The following is a 16,006-nucleotide window of genomic DNA, read 5'->3' on the forward strand; positions in this document are numbered from 1 at the left end:
CTCGTGGACTTGGTCTCATCGCTGCAAAAGACAAGGAGTGGGGCTGTCAGCACCCGCGGGGGCCCAGGGAGACCCTTCCCATCGCTGGGGAAGGGTCTTTGCAATACGCGTGACTTTTCCAGCCAAAGGAATGGAAGGATGGGATTTTAGGGAGAAAGGGGAACAGCATCCATCAGGCTGGGACAGCGGTGAGCCCCAAGGAGAGAGAAGTGGGGGGAAAGGAGAGACGACCGTGTGTGATAGGAAAGCAGCCAGACACAGAGGCTTGCAGGGGGGGTTCCCCTTGTTCCCAGCCCAGACTAAGCCCCCCCAACCCCCTGCAGCCCCCCCAGCCATGCACCCGTCTCCCCCCGCACCCCAGCTCAAACCCCATCCCCGCGGCAGCCCCCACTCCGCGCAAGCGGCCAGGCAGGACCGTACTTGATGAAGAAGACGCGCCCGTCCCCGCAGACGCCGTAGGTCCACCTGCCCGGCAGGTCCAGCCAGTCGATGTCATCCGCCATGGGGGTGGCAGTGGGGGGGCTGGGGCGCAGAGCAGCCCCACGCTGCGAGGAGGGACGGCACCCGGCGCGGGAAGTGCCGAACAACTCCCGGTCCCCCCAGGAGCAAACACTTGCTCAGCTCAGACCTTCCACCCAGACTCGTGTTTGCTGCAAATAACCAAGGAGGGAGGGAAAAAAAAAAATCCCAACCAAACCCATCAAGTTAACCCTCTCGGAGCCGGGCTGCCACCCTGCCCGCGAGCCGGGGTTCAGAGGGCATCCTCCCAGCACCACGGCACGGCTCTCCGAATGACTCTTCGGGGCTAGCCCGTCACAGCTTCCTCCGCTGCCTACTCAGTGTAATTACCGTCAATTAACTCGGGGTGAGTAATTATGGAGTTGTTACTTCCCTCTCCTGTTCATTTTAAACAATGTCAAATTCTTCTCCCCGTCTGATCTCGCAGCCAAGCCGAGGCAGTATGTAGGACACCCTGATGATTATCTGCAGCACTTTCGGAGCTGCCCAATGGGTATTTTCTCTCTGCTTGTTCTCAGCCGTCAATTAAATGTCTTTTAAGGGGAAAGGTGGGGTCTGGGAGGCACCTGGGCTGGGTGACTGCGAAGGAGGCAATCACCCTCGTGTCTCAGCGGCGCCTTTGCAAAGCTTCTCATGGCACAAGGAGAAAGATGCTGGTTCAGGAGAGGCCTGAGAGGTGGAAAGGAAGGAGCTGGGTCCCCAAAGCAGGGAGGAAGGGGCTTGTCCTGCTGAGCCGAAGCGCGGTCCCCACATCAGAGCAGTTCCCTACCAGGAACGAGTTCACCCAAAGCCTCAGGAAGGCTCTTCCTATAGTTCTTTGAACCACTGGGTAGGAAAAACACGTCTGGTTAGTCCCAGAGAGCCCGTCGGGAGAGCATCCGATGGGACCCCAGCGTAGCAGGGAGCGATGTCACGGTCCTGGGCATCAGTTCACCTGGGGAAGCTCCATTTCGTGGGAGAAATGCTTGGCTGCAAACTGTGGGCCAAGCTCGTGTCCTGCCTGCGCCGCGGCTGTGACTTGAGGACTGCCCAGACGAGCGCGTGCTCAGACCCCCACGCTTGCAGCCCCGGGGGGCTCAGAGCACGGCTCGCCAGGATTACGTTACGCATTGGCTTTTTGCAAGATTGGGCTTTTTGCCTGGGTTTGGGCTGACCGGGGATAGCATTACACCAAGCCTGCCTGCCCCAGTCAGGTTACGGTCACGCCGGGGCGGCCGGGGAGTTGCCACCCTTATCACGTTACCATCTGTGAACCCGGCTGCAGAGCCAAACGTCAATCACCGCCCGATTAACGACCACAGGAACTCCCGGGGCTTTGATGCTGCGATGCACCCCGAGATTGGGGAGGTCACGGCATGACCCCGAGGGAGGCAGCTCCGCTTCCCCTGCCGCCGCTCTGCCTCCGCAGCCGCGCAGGGTCCGGACGCGGGAGCCAAACCGCAGCGAAGAAATCCTGGAGCTTAATGCTGGTGGCCAAACCTCGGGAGCACACGAGCAGCTCGGTGTGGTGGTGCTTCAACCCGGGGAAACTCAACCTGGGAGCCAGGACATGCCGCTCTTCACCTAAAATAGGCATCTGTGGACAAAGCTGCCACGTTAAACTGGTTCCATTGTGGTTTTTGGGGGGGGATCCCCATAGCCAGCCCTGGCCGAGAGATGGATTTGTGGCACGTGCTGGCTCAAGGCAGAAGTAGTTTTATAAAGTCAAACGCAGCAAGAGGTCGGTTCCTAAAGCTGCCCTAATCCCATTTCAGCACTGGGGGAGGGACCGCGGGGATAACCACGGTGCTCCTGGAAACAACGGGTCCTCCCAGGCCCCTGCCTCTGCAGCCGCTCGCAGACGGGGTTTTCTTTACTGGGAGCAGCCTCTAACCCGAGTCCCGGCTCACAGACGGCATCGCTCCTCAGCACAAACATTGCAGGGACCCGGGTCTGTGTGCAGCTCCAGGCCCCGCTCCCGAGACCCCTCCGGAGATCTCCCATCATACAGCTTTCAGGACTGAGCTTTCAAAACCGATACCAGTTTATTTATATAGATGTGAAACAGAAACCTTAAGAGAACCGGAACCGAACAAGCCTGCCCTGCAGTCCCAGGGTTAGGAGCTCACTGTGCATGGTCCTCACCTTCCAGCCCAGGGCAAAACCTCTCCGATTACCGCAGACTTATTCTCACACGTACCTCAAGGGTATGTGGGATCGGGGTCCATACCAGATAAGCTCATCTGATCCTAAAAGATTTCCTTCCTTCTCCAGTAACCCCAGGGAGGGATCATTTCCCTGACCATACACGTTCTCAGGGTCCCCCTGGCTTGTCCGTGGCAATCACAGGGGACCGACCCATCAGACACTCACATCAGAAAGCAGGAGGAGCTGGCGCAGCCCCCGGGGCAAATAACGCTGAGGTTGTTGGAGGGCTTTGTAGGACCTTCAGCCAAGAATCCCGAGCAGCTCCAGGCTCTCTTCTGCCAGGTAAATAAATCAGCTTTTATTGCTTTCCACAAGAGAATTTTTTTCCCTATTTCTTTATATCTTAATCCAATGGAAATTCAAAGGGGAAATACCAGCGGGGCTTTTTGTTTTCATTTGGTTTAAAATCCTTTTAAAAGCTCCTTGTTCACAACCATCCAGGTCAGGGAGGAAGGGGACAGCAAGCAGGCACACACCGAGGTTTTCCTCGCAAAACCGCTCGTATTCAGTGTTTCTACTGGTGGTCTCATGGAGGGTCCCACAGCATCGGGCACTGCCACCTCTGCCCCGTGCACTGTGTCTTTCCTTTAGTGGGGACACGGAGGGACGGGGAAGCCACCCGTCTCCCGTGGGACCATCCTGAGAGCAGAACCCCCCCAGTGGGGAAATGGATTTGCGTCAGGATCAGGCACAGGGAGGAGATGGAAAAGCTCAGCAGATGTATTTGCTATAGCAAAAAACAGTCCCAGCACATCAGCCATCTTCTGGAGACACGTGGCCGCTGGCAGTTCCAGGGGCACCAGGTCACCCTTGTGCGTGAGATGCTGGTTTGGGCAGAAGGATTTCACTTGCCAACCTGCCAGGAGCAGCCCAGCACCCCGGTCCCCGCAGAGCAGCCACCTCCTCCTACATCCACGCAGCGCCGAGCCTTCGCTTCGAGCCATGGCGGGACCTTGTGGAGAACAAAAGGCAAAGGGAGCAAAGCACGCGGAAAAGGGCTGCGCTGGGTGAGCAACGGCGTGACACAGGCACCGCTGTGGCTTAGTTGTGGTCAGAGAGGTCGTCTGGCCCCGAGTGCTGCCTGACACCCAGCTCCCAGCCCATCGTGGGTGACCTGCCCTGCCAAGGAAGGCAAACGAAGGCTTAGGAAGTTCCCTGCGTGGAGCCCTCGTGGGTCAGACGTTAGGAATGCCACAAAACTGGGCGTTTCTGCACAGAAAGGGGTGGTTATTGCACTTGCCCCACATTCGCCCGTCCCGCCCCGATGCTCACTCCAGAGCAAGGTGGCAGAGCACCTTCGGGCCACCGCGGAGGGATGGGTGGGAAGGGGCTCCATGGGGGACAGCTGGGGGACCCACTCGGCCAGAAGCGCCTTGGGGTGGCGGTGGCCCCGACAGCGTTGCCGGCTGCGAGTCTCGTGCTGCCGTACGGTTCTGGCACCATCTCCTGGACAAAAGCTTCCCCAGAAACAGGACCAGAACTGCAGCTGCAGAGCGAGTCGACCAGGGGCTTCCACCAGACCCAACCTGATGCACCCCGAGATGCACGTTGTGCCCCCTCCCCGACTGTTAACGCACAACAGTCTGCAGTCTGTCCCCCGTAACTTCAAGCTGTTACCTCCTCCATCCCCTTTACTCCACACACTGCCCATCCAACGGCTCAAAGGCCCCACCTGGGAGCCAGGCTGGGGACACGAGGGCCATCGCACCACCGTGCTTTGCAATACCGAGGCAGGCAGGAGCACGCTGCTCCCTCTTGGTTCTCCCAGTTTGAGCACAGGGACCAGTAATCACCTCAAGCGAGAGGGAGTTGCTAAGCAAAAAGCCTAATTGCTTCATATTCTTTATGTCTGGTTGTAAACTGCTTGTAATTTGATAGATGGTGCCAGGGAATGCTGCTGCCGGGAACGCTGGTGGGTGCTGCTCCGTGGATCCTACCGGGCTGGTACGCTGGAGCCCAGACACCCAGATTGCTAGCAGATGTTTAACAGCCTTTTATCACCAATCCGAGTAACACATTTACCACCAGGCACAGCGACCCACCGCTCCCACATCCACCCCGAGAACTCCAAACCCATGTACGGCTCGTTACCATAGCTCCAGCAGCCGGCATGGGAGGAGGCATGGAAAGGCGCCAGCCTAACAGCCCCCCAGCTCTAGAAGTGAAATCTTTTTAACCTGTTCCTGCTTCCCCTTTGCCAGAAGCCTTGCTTAACCTCAGATCTGGCCTAAATTATCTCAGCAACCTGAAACAGCAAGCCTGAAACAAGAAGCCCGGTGCATGAGAAGGAAAGGGGAGAAGGTGCTCAATCCAAATGCCCCCACTGGGCCTTTCTTTCTTCTCAGCACAAAATCCCTGCGAGAGACCTGGGACCGTATCCCAACCGCTCGCAGCCAAAGGCTGCTCTTTGCATGCAAAAGGGCTGCAGTCGGCAGCTATTTTCTGTTTCTGGTGAACCGTCTCTGGGTGACGGGGAAGGAAGCTAGCCGGCATTTCCCACGGGGCAAGGAGCAGCTCACGGCGGGGGCTGTCACGCAGCGGTGGGGTAGGAGGAGCTGCTCCAGAGCGATGTTAAAGACGCTGCTTCCCTTACACAAACCTCCACAGACCCATCGAGCATCAAAGCCCTGTTTTCCAGGCAGGACCTTTCTTTGCTCTGCATGTATCAGTTATTCTTTGTGGCAGCTATCTTCCCTAAAGACAGGCTTTTAGATTTAGCTTAAGATAGCACCATCCGATGTCCTCCTGCAGCTGGGGCGGCTACAAAGCAGCCAGAGGTTTTATTGCTAACAGTCTTATCGTGAGCATTAGCAGGAGGGGCAGATGGATGCCTCCTACTAATGGGCTCTAATACTTCATACCCTCAAGACTAATGGACAGCTTTTACAAGACTTCATTTCCCCACCACCACCACCCCCCACTGAAATAAACCTTGGGTTATATCCGAGTTACAGCGCAGCAGGTTGAGGCCGTGCAGCTGGAAAGCAGCAGACTCTCCCCAGAATTGTAATCACGTCGTGATTCACGGTGTCATTGCCTTTTCCTGCCTGCCAGTTTCAGAAGAAACTTGCTTTTGTGGGACCAAACCAGCTCCGCAGCAATATTAATTTGCAAATGACATTTTAGTGCATGCAGTCAGTCGTGACTACAAAAATAGCAGCTTATTTATTCCCCGTGTGCTTTGCTGACAAACAAGTTCTTAAGTCCCGTGGAGAAGACACAGCTACCAGAGCAAGAACAATTCTACTCTAACACAGATAAATTGTCAACTAAACTCCAGCTGCAGACCTCGGTGCTGATAGAATAAAGAAATCCCAGCAGGATTTCTACATTCCAGATGGCATCTGGATGCACTGCAGATACACAGAAGCCTTCCTTTAGCACACCAACTATATTTCTTTAAGCTATCTCACTGAATAAAGAGAAACGACAATGTTCATTTTTAAAGCACATTTTAGAGCCAGCAGAACAGGTGAATATGACTTTTAAAAACCACTGCGGTTCATAATAATTATGTTCACTATGTTCAGCTTTGCTCAATATTTTAAAGAGAGTATTGCAGGAAGTTCAGACAATGTTTTTCCTTGTCTAGTCCAGCAGTTTTCAACCCATGATACTCTTACAGAAAAATACTGCACAATGGTGTTTTAGAGATGCCCAGACAAGATGCAAGCACAGGGTGAAACTCTTGTGCTGCAAGACAGGAGCAAGTAGTATACAGTACCACTCCAGTACTGAGCTCTATGCAGCACTTTTCTTAAAGGCATAAACTAAACAATGAGTAACTTGAAAGCTCTCCTCCCAAAACTAGAAGAGTTGCGATCTCTAGAAGAGGCGTGACCAACCCGCGGCCCTTGAACTCATTCCAGAGATTCCTACGCCATGACCATGTCACACGTGAAGCAGAGCTACCCGTGACACCCCTCACCAGTATCGCTGCTCCGGAGGTTCGTCAGCAGGGTTTTGGCCGAGGCCAAAATCCTCACGCCCTGCCAGGCCAGCCGCGTTTCCCAGTAAGCTCCTGGAAACCCCTGGAAAAGCCCATTTCTGCCTGCAAACCACTCCAGGCACCTTCGCCCCTTTGAGATATGAAGCCCAGGTCTTGTTGCCGCCCTGGTCTGCGCCCGCAGCAGCGCGGCACTTCCAGCCTCCTCCTTCCCACCCAGCAAAGAGCCGCCGACCCGACCAGCCCCAGCCGAGGGGCACAACGTCCTGGAGAGCACCCAGCTCCTGGGAGGCATTCTAGCTTCACGCTTGTGGAAGGCTGGGCCAAAATTATGGTATTCCCTAGTCTAAAAATCAGAGTGATAAACGCAGCTCTACACAACAAAAAAAATCCTTCATTAAAAATAATTATGCTGGATAATGCTGCGCAGGTTTAAGTGTCACTGGGCATTGCCAACTTCCTATGCTCTCGCGTATTCCGAGCGCCTTACCAAACATTTTACTGCAATTCATTAAACCACAAACAAGGGAACAAATAATTCACTGCATTATAGGCCAATGCTACATGGCAAAATACAGGGAAGCGTTCTGGCTCTGCTCTAATTGAAGATGAGATGTCTGGCACCTTCGAGTCACTTCCACTCACAAGGCGACACCTCAAATTTGTTTCAATGCAACGCCTGAAAATACTTCAAAAAAACCCTGAAATATTTTCAAAACCATGCAGTATTCGTATTTAAAGTTATGCTAACCAGTGAGCAAACTAAAACCAAATCTCAATACTCAGCTTCAATTAGGGCCACAAAACATGAACATCCCTGCTTACACCAGGCCAACACCTAATTTGCATACAAGTGACTGCACGTGCACCCTTTGTATTTTAGTTTAAAAGCTTCATCAGTGCACGGAGCCCTTACGATCACGCAGAGTTACTCGTTCAGAAGGAAATTCACAGGGGAGAGTGCAGGCTTCTAAATTACCATAACCTCCTCTGAAACACCAAATGTGATAAAAAAAAATTTAATATTCTCACAAAGCTAAACATACATAATTGTGCTTTTGCACAGTTACCTGATGTCTCCCGTAAGTTCTTTCAAAGAAAAACAAATTGGCATTATCTTGCAAATATCTTTATTACAATTTACAGATTAGTTCTGAATAGTTTTATTATGTACAGAAATATAACTTTAGATATAAAAACCCAACAAACTCGACACAAATCAATTAAAATCTGTATAAAGCCAATGTTGAAGGTTTTCTAACTTTCTCTAAATTATACAAAAATAAAATCTGATAATTACAGTTTTGATTTAAAGTTCAACAAGTGTTATTTTTACTGTCTCACTCAAAGCACTTACACATGTACACATCCTGTATGACCATTTTAAGATATGTTATAGGGACAATGGTGACAACCAAGCTTAGCTTGCTTTTAAGATGATTCTAATGGTGATGAATTTAGTGTTAATTTCCTACCACCTTACATTGGATACTTTGAAAACACAAGGTTTGAGAGGGGGGAAGCTTACCCAAGCAGGTATGTTTCAGTGAGCATCAGTAGTGTTAGAACAGAGTGCTTAATGCACCGCAGGTTGGAAAAAAATAATTTCTCACGTTAGAAGCACTTTGGAAGTGGCAGTTTTTGATCTAGTTTACATCCAGTTTGCCAATTCTGTTCGTTTCCAACTGTAGCCTTTTCCAAGCCTCTGCAAACAGTGGATCAGTATTTGCAGGTGTTAATTCACACCACTCTAAAGCTTCTTACAAGCACCAGTAAACCAAGTGAGTTATCCAGAGTAACTGAAGCACCAACAAGTTCTCCAAGATCGAAGAAACTGGGAGAGTCATGGAAAAATGACTACAGTATATTTTACCAAGAGCAATGAACAGCATTTTTACTTATCAGTCACACTTGGACCATAAGTCAACAAGTTTTCTACTGTAATTCTACATTTATCATCCTGCATGCTTTTTCCTAAACTAAAAAGCAGAACACTTGTTATCAAATATGATACAGGGAAATGAACTCCTAAAAATTAAAAGTTGTTTCACAGGATTTTAAAGCATGATTAGAATTATGATTTCACAACTAAAATTTATCTTTTGTAGGAAAGGAGAATCCAATTTTTTTTTTATGCCATGGGGATGAAAAATAACATTGCTGCATGGCTTCCAAGTAGCCAGTCTGTAAGACTGCTTGAGTTTTGGCTGTACTTTAAGTTTACATAACAACTCTACTGTAGTTCACCATTAACCCTCTGAATTTCGTAATTGTAACACTTCTAACTTGTAGCAGAGAAAGGGAATTTTTAAATTCAAAGAACATACTTCATGCAATAAGAATAAAGTATAAACCCAAAACCTCTGAAATTTTTGAGACTGAATTAAAAGTAATGGCCAAAAAGATGGCCCGATAAAGCAGATAATTCAGTAAAGCTCTGTGAAGCTCTTCTGTATCTCTAATTTTCTTTTGAATTAAAAATTGAAGTGATTAATGAGATGACAAATCTGACGTGTTTTTAGGATTCTCCCTTAAAAAAGGGAAACAATTCTAATCAGCTGAATGAAACAAATAGCAAATAATTTATTCATGCAACTTCGTGCAAGCAGGTATGAATTCTTTGATGTTTGGTATTTATTCCATTGCATGACCTCACACCTGCTTGGTTAACAGCCACACAACATCCTTCAGCTCCAAACACACATCCAAATGGTGCTGCTTTTTTATTTTCGACTGAAACAATTGAACATTTTAAGTTAGGAACATAAATAAGGAGTGTTTTCCTTCCACTGAGGACCTCAACTTTCAGACCCCAAACGTGAAATGTTATTTTGGTACCAGATGAACAAAAGTGCAGACGCAGAGAGGTATTAATACTGGCTTTTGGTAAAGAACACAGCAATTTGTACCCTTACATTTCCATAAGTCAAAGATAATTCTCCTTAGAAGTACCAGAACAAGCACATTGGATACAAGAAGTATGAAGAATCCTCCACTTCAATCCATCTTCAGAAAGCAGAATCAATTACAGCAAAGTTACTCTAAGATTAACTAAAGAACTAGGGCCTAGTTCCCTTTACGTGGCTACCTAAATGCAAACTATCAGCCATAGCCTTGATACATACCCTTGAAGCTTTAATTATTGATCAGGATGAGGCCTTTCATTGCCCTGAAAGCAAAGAGGTTTGGTGCACAAGCAGCCAACACCCTTTGGAACAGTACTGGGTAAAGGTATTATTTAAATAAAGACAAACCAAAGGGCTTGTAGTGCACCAGAGTTCCCCTGAATCCCCCAGTGTGCTAGACTGAAATATTAAGACATCAAAGCATTACATAAACACTCACTAGATTACATGCAAAACTGGGATCTTGCAGAAATAACCTATCTGCTTTGCACAGTAAAGTTAACGTTATTAGCTAACAAAATTCGAGACTTTTGTACAAGTTAGAGAAAATGGAGAACCACAAGAAAGTAGCACATACCTCTAGAAACTTTAAATCAAAACTGCAATAACTAGGTTCTGAGCCCCATAAATATTTCCTTCAAAATAGGTTTTGCTTTTTCAAAGTGCAAAAATCCAACTTAATAGTCACCACTTCTCAACATACGTCAGACAAGGCATTTTTGGAAGGAATTTAACCTAAAGCAGTCTGTTTCTCAAGTGTTACTTAAAAGGAATGCAATTATACCACCCTTACCCTTGATGATACTCAAAAGGTTTTGTCTGGATATCAAAATGGGACAACACAAGTATATTCGTTGGCTGAATATTGAACTGGGAAAAAAGTGTTAAAATCCCACTTCTCTCCCCATTTCAAAATAGCACATGCAGCTGCCACTTCTTGTTTTGAAGATGTTTGTGAGTGCTTAGGGTCACACAACTACCAGATCTTTTAAGGTGCTAGAAGAGATCAACCCTCTTGTAGTAGGTTTCTTGGAGTCTCTTAAATACTCTCTGTCGATGCTCTGTTGTGAAGCAGTATCCTATGGCTTCTTCTGTTTCTTGGATACGTTTCTGGAACCTGCATCCATCTCGTGCAAGCTCTTCCCAGGGTCCTTTACGATCCTCCTCACTGCTTATGTAATACTCAGTAACTTTTTCAAGGAAGGTTACCTGGAAAAGACAAGTAATTTACTAAAGCATTAACCAAACACTCATGCAAATGGAGCTTAACATTTATTTGCACATACGATTTTTTTTTTTAAACAGAAGTTATTAAATGCCTAAAATAGCAAAAAGCCTCAGATACGCTACCAGTTCATGCTAGGTCTCTGCACCACCTAGGCCAGAGTATATTTCACCTCTCCGCTTTAAAAGCAACCAGTTGCTGACTTCTCCCTCTACCAAAAGTAGTGCTCAAACTACTACAGAGTTTCTAAACTGCGGCGTAAGAAGCCTCTTTAGGCAGATCACACAATGTTCCCTGTGAAATAACACCCCCCCGACATTAGTGCTGGGTTATAACCTTACACAGATACAGTTCAAGCAGGTTACTCAGGAGGACATGCCAGGACACTCACTTAAGGCTAGAAATATGCTACCGGCAAACTCCTCCGATTACTGAAGCTTACATAATAAAAAAGAGGAAGAATCATTGTTCTGTAGAGTAAGTAGGTATGTGAGTCAGCTTGTACTTCAGCACCAGGAAAAGAAATCGCACTACGCTACATATAAGGAAGCAACACTCATCACTACGTGAATGGAACAAACCCATCTATTTAGAGCTGGTATCAAATTCCAGTGTATTTAAGTTCACGCAACGAAATGAAGTCAAAGTCATGGCAATTTAAAATGCGTACGACAACTTTCACTCTTCGCTATTTTAAGAACTATTAAGCTATTTTAAGAAAACAAACTTATAGGCTCAGGATCTAAACTTGACAGTATTTAGACTATTACCATACTAAGGATTTAAGTCTTTCTGTTCTCGAGCGATAAGCAAAAGCCAGACTATTTCAGGCTCCTACTGAATTCTGTATTGCTTTTCATTTAGCTAGACAAAAGCCACAAAACTGAAGGACAAACTAACTAGCTGTCACCATCCATCAACTCTCAGACTACAACTGATTCCTGAAGACAAGCCAAACACTGTTGTTACAGACGACTCCACTGAATTTGCTGCAGGACAGCTACTTCTGGAAGGTCAGCAAAAATGTGGGGAGGTACAAAAAACTTACTGCTCCATTCCTATGTTTTATTAACACAGAACCCTAGTTCCACACCCAGGTCATGCTAACACAATGAGTGTAGAGTGAGACTGCTTCTTGTGGTAGAGCCATCTTCCAACCCTCGCAGAAAACACGAAGGTAACAGTTACGGAAGAGATGACCTACAGGAATATTCAGCTGTTGAGGATACAGAGCCACAAGAGACTGTGTGAAACCAACCTCCAGAAGTCATCTAATTCTAGTGGAGTGATCCCAAATTACTGCCGAGTTGTCTGTGAAAGCAGGAGCATCAGACTCCACATGTCCTCGCTCAGTGTCAATGCGCTGCTAAGTTGTAAGTGAAAAAAACACTCCCAGGTTTTATGACTTTACAAACATGAATATTGCTGCTGTTTGACTGCAGGATGCCAGATAGGAAATAGCCTTGAGCAGCATGAACGACTTGAAGATTTCCTGGGAACACCTTGGTCGCTGCTCGGCAATCTCTGCTCTGTTTTGCACTCAGGCCTAATTAAGCATCTGCTTTCAAGCACACGGACTTGTTACATCAGCCTATCCCTTTGCGAGTTCCTACCTTACATCCTTTTTACATCAGTCTAAGACACCCTTGGGCACAATTACTGGATTTTGTAACATCATGCTAAATATTGCACCTAGATCATTGTTCTTTCACCATGTCAATGGATTACACAGAGTCAAACAACAAATTAGTCACAAAATTGCAACTGTTAAGTCCACATCCCTGACACGCAACAAGATTTTTAGGTCACAGCAGTATGAACTTATAGCAGGGCCTATCAGTGCTACCTTGCAGCATTTCAGACAGATGCTGTCAGTTACAAAGGACCTCTTGCAGAAACTGTTTGAGTATTTTCCATTTAGATTAAAATACAATAGTTTATCCTGTGTGAACCATTAAATGCCACTTGCCCTAGCAAAAACAGGTATGAAGTTACCTCCAAGTCAGGCTCTCAATTAAAGGAGCAAACAAATCTCTCCACTGTAAGAATGCTAAAGCAAGCATTCTACAACTTTTCTATTTTGATAACTTGTCACACTACTGCATTACCCTGGGACTTGGTATCACAACTCATACAAATGTTTGAAGTATCAGGCAAGACATTACGCCTGAAAAGCCATCTTGTACATCTGTAGCATCATAAAACTCGTAAGACGAATTTGTTTATTACTATTTATCTGAATCCTAGCACACATATTAAAAAATTTTTTAATACACTAACTCCTCATAAACACATTACACTTCCAGTTTGTGCTCAAAAGCCCAATTCCAGATTACATCCTTTTAGTAAATGATTGCTGAATTATAAGTCTCTTAAATGGAAACGGGAGTATTACTATAATCTCTATTGAAACTTCAGTGGCTTACTATAGCATGTGTTAACCCACAACAGAAGAGTTCTTTCTACTCCAAAAGACGTTTGTCCTACAATGTTTACAATGCTGTAAATCTTGATTACACTATGTGCACACAAAGGTCCTAAAACAGCTTATCAACATTATTCATAACAGAAACGGGTACTTTCCAGAGGAAAATCTGTTTCTCCGATGATGAAAACTACATTACAACACAAATACAGAATGAAAACTGCGTCTTAGAAGAAAAATTTAACTTCAAGTCTAGAAAAGAAATTAAAAGAAATTATCTGCCCTGAGCCACTGAATTATGAAATCTATCATCACGTGTAAAGGATGAGGCACGCTCATTTCAGTCAAATAATTAGACTATAAGCTCACGGGCGCATGATCTACCCACCGCCGTGGCTGGAATCCTGGCACAAGTGACCTCACCCACTCACGTCCCACTTTGCGCAATGTGGGTTTGTTGTTGGTATTTTTTTTTTTTAAAAGCATCCCCAAAACACAAAACCATAAATGAAGTATATACCTTTTTCCGCTTGGTACTTCTACATTTCTCACCAGAAAGAATGTCATGCTGCACAAAGTCAGTGACCCCACAGTTATGTTTTTCCAACTGCACCCGACAGACAGTTAAGTGACTACGCTCAGAAGCGACCAAACTCGGCTTCTCTGCTCCTTTTAAACCAGGCGTCCCTTTTTTTTCTGCTGTTTGAAAGGCTGCCTTGAAATTTAACGGATTATATGGATCATCTGAAGTACAGAACGAGTTCCAAAGTTTCAAGTTTTCTGCCTCATCCACACTGCTACAGTCCCACTCGTCCTCCTCTTCAGAACTAGGGTGAGGAGAGCCTGAAGACTCCTCTGCCCACGAAGAATCTTCCTCCTCCTCCTCCTCCACATCCGACATATCCTTTCCCGGATCGCTGGAAGATGTCTGAATGGTGGCTGTGAAGTTCTGAGGGTTGTACGGATCCAAACTGTAGAAGGAATTCCAAAGATGAAGCCTTTCCCCGTCCTGGCTACCGGCGTCTGAATCCGAGGGGAGCCCCTCGCTATCAAACCCATCGTCATCATCATCCCAGTCTTCCTCATCATCCGCGCTCTCCTCCCCACTGGAAACTCCCCCTATGATATAGTCTATTAATTTATTCGCACAGGCAGGCCTGGCTGAAACTGGAAGGTGTTGCTCTATTTCGGAGTCCTCGTCATCCTCTTCAGTCAAGGCTTCCCCCTCAAGTGCCCCCTTCTCAGCTGAACCTCTTAGCCCCTCCTGCTCCAAGGGACCACCTCCAGGTTGGCTCCCCGCGTCGCTCGGCTCCTCGGGCCGCTTCAACTCCCCGGCATCGCACCGCTGCTCCCGCCGTCGCCCTGCCTCTTCTTGACAAACACCCCTGTGCTGCTGCTGCTGCTCCTCCTCCAGGCTGTGATAGCCGTAGTCCGGGTCTGGCACGGCCAGGCCACCGCTCGCCAAATGCCACCGCTGGAGAAACGCCAAGCGCTTGCTGCGAAGGAACTCAACCTCCGGCAAGCCGCCCCGCGCGGGGCAGCCTCGACAGGTCTCTGCGGGGACCTCGGCTCGCAGGGGCTGGGGCAGATGGTTCTTGCCGGAGCAGCAGGCCTGGCCCTGCTCCGGGCCCAGCACGTACAAGTCCACACGCGGTACGGGGAAGGACACCAGGCTGCTCCGCACCAGCCCGGTTCCCCAGAGGCCCGGCGGCGGCTCCGTGCCGCCCTCTCCCCCCTTCTCCTGGGGCTCCTCCGGCCACGGCAACGTCTCCTCGGCCCAGTCCAGGGAGGCGGCTGGCTCCGACAGCAGCAGCAGCGGCGACGGCTGGGGGCCCTTGGCGGGCGGCTGCCCGGCGGCGGGGCAGAGGGCACTGCTCAGCGCGGGGCCGGGCAGCAGCCGCTGCAGCAAAGCGGGCAGCGGGGAGAGGAGCTGCGACATCAGCCGCAGCCAAGAGAACGGCGGGCTCGTCTGAGGCGAGGCGCTGGCGGGGGCCGCGCTGGGCCCGGCCAGCTTCGGCCAGGTCGCGGCGAAGCCCAGCCAGGCCCGCCCCAAGCCGGGGCCGGCGCGTTCCCGGCCGCTCGGCTCCATGAGCGGCGGCGGCGGGCAGAGGAGACTCTTCAGCGTTCCCAGCGGTGCGGTCGGACCTGCGGAGCGGCGCTCCGTCGAGGGGCTGCGGGGCGGCGGGCGCGGCAGGCGGGGGGCGGCTTCCCTCGGGTACTCGACTCCATCCTGCTGCGGGCGGCGGCACAAAATGGCGGCGCGGGGGCGAGCGCAGCGCCTCAACCCGCCCGCGGCCGACGCGAGCCCCGAGGGGCGGGGCGCACCTCAACGCGCAGGCGCTTGTCCGCCTCCTTACCGTCACAGCGCGCCGCCGCTGCCCATTGGGCACCGGCGCGGCGTCACTAGGTCCCCGCCCCCCGGGGGGCCGTCGCCAGAGTGGAGGCCCCGCCCCTCCCTCCGCGTGGGGATTGCATCAGCCGGAGGGCGGCGGGCGCCGCGCGGCAGCGCCCCCTCCGGCGGCGCGGCGGGGCGCAGCGGGGCGGCCCCGACGCTGGGGGGGCCCCGGCCCCGGCCCCGGCCCCGGCAGCGGGCGAGGCCGCGGCCGCGGTGAGCCGGGGCAGCGCGGCACGGGGCAGCTGCCCGGCGCCCCGGAGCCCGCTAGCGAGCGGCTTCTTGGGGCCGCGGGGCTGCTCCACCCGGCTGCCCACTCCCCGTCGGTGTTAATCAGCCATTTGTGGGTGCGTTTCGTCAGTCCACGGGATAACGGTGGCCGTCACCGGGATAACGGTGGCCGAGG

At 49.9% G+C, this 16,006-nt stretch overlaps 1 protein-coding gene across 3 annotated transcripts; it reads right to left on the reverse strand.

Moving 5' to 3' along the window:
- Positions 1-7,765: 7,765 nt before the first annotated feature.
- Positions 7,766-15,519, reverse strand: PPP1R15B (protein phosphatase 1 regulatory subunit 15B). Of its 3 annotated transcripts, none has more exons than XR_012677374.1 (3): positions 13,729-15,509; positions 10,352-10,767; positions 7,766-8,486 (listed from the first exon to the last, which is right to left on the reverse strand). XR_012677374.1 is itself a non-coding variant. In XM_075174363.1 (2 exons), the coding sequence occupies exons 1-2, from the start codon at positions 15,295-15,297 to the stop codon at positions 10,555-10,557; spliced, it is 1,782 nt and encodes a 593-aa protein (XP_075030464.1). In that variant the 5' UTR covers positions 15,298-15,519; the 3' UTR covers positions 7,766-10,554. The 3 variants fall into 3 exon arrangements, 1 of the variants encoding a protein (XP_075030464.1); XR_012677373.1 differs by having other exon boundaries at positions 9,311-10,767; XM_075174363.1 differs by having other exon boundaries at positions 7,766-10,767; positions 13,729-15,519.
- Between the last annotated feature and the right edge of the window lie 487 nt (positions 15,520-16,006).

The sequence above is a fragment of the Calonectris borealis genome, chromosome 26, assembly GCF_964195595.1.
Source record: "Calonectris borealis chromosome 26, bCalBor7.hap1.2, whole genome shotgun sequence".
Taxonomy (NCBI): Eukaryota; Metazoa; Chordata; class Aves; order Procellariiformes; family Procellariidae; genus Calonectris; species Calonectris borealis.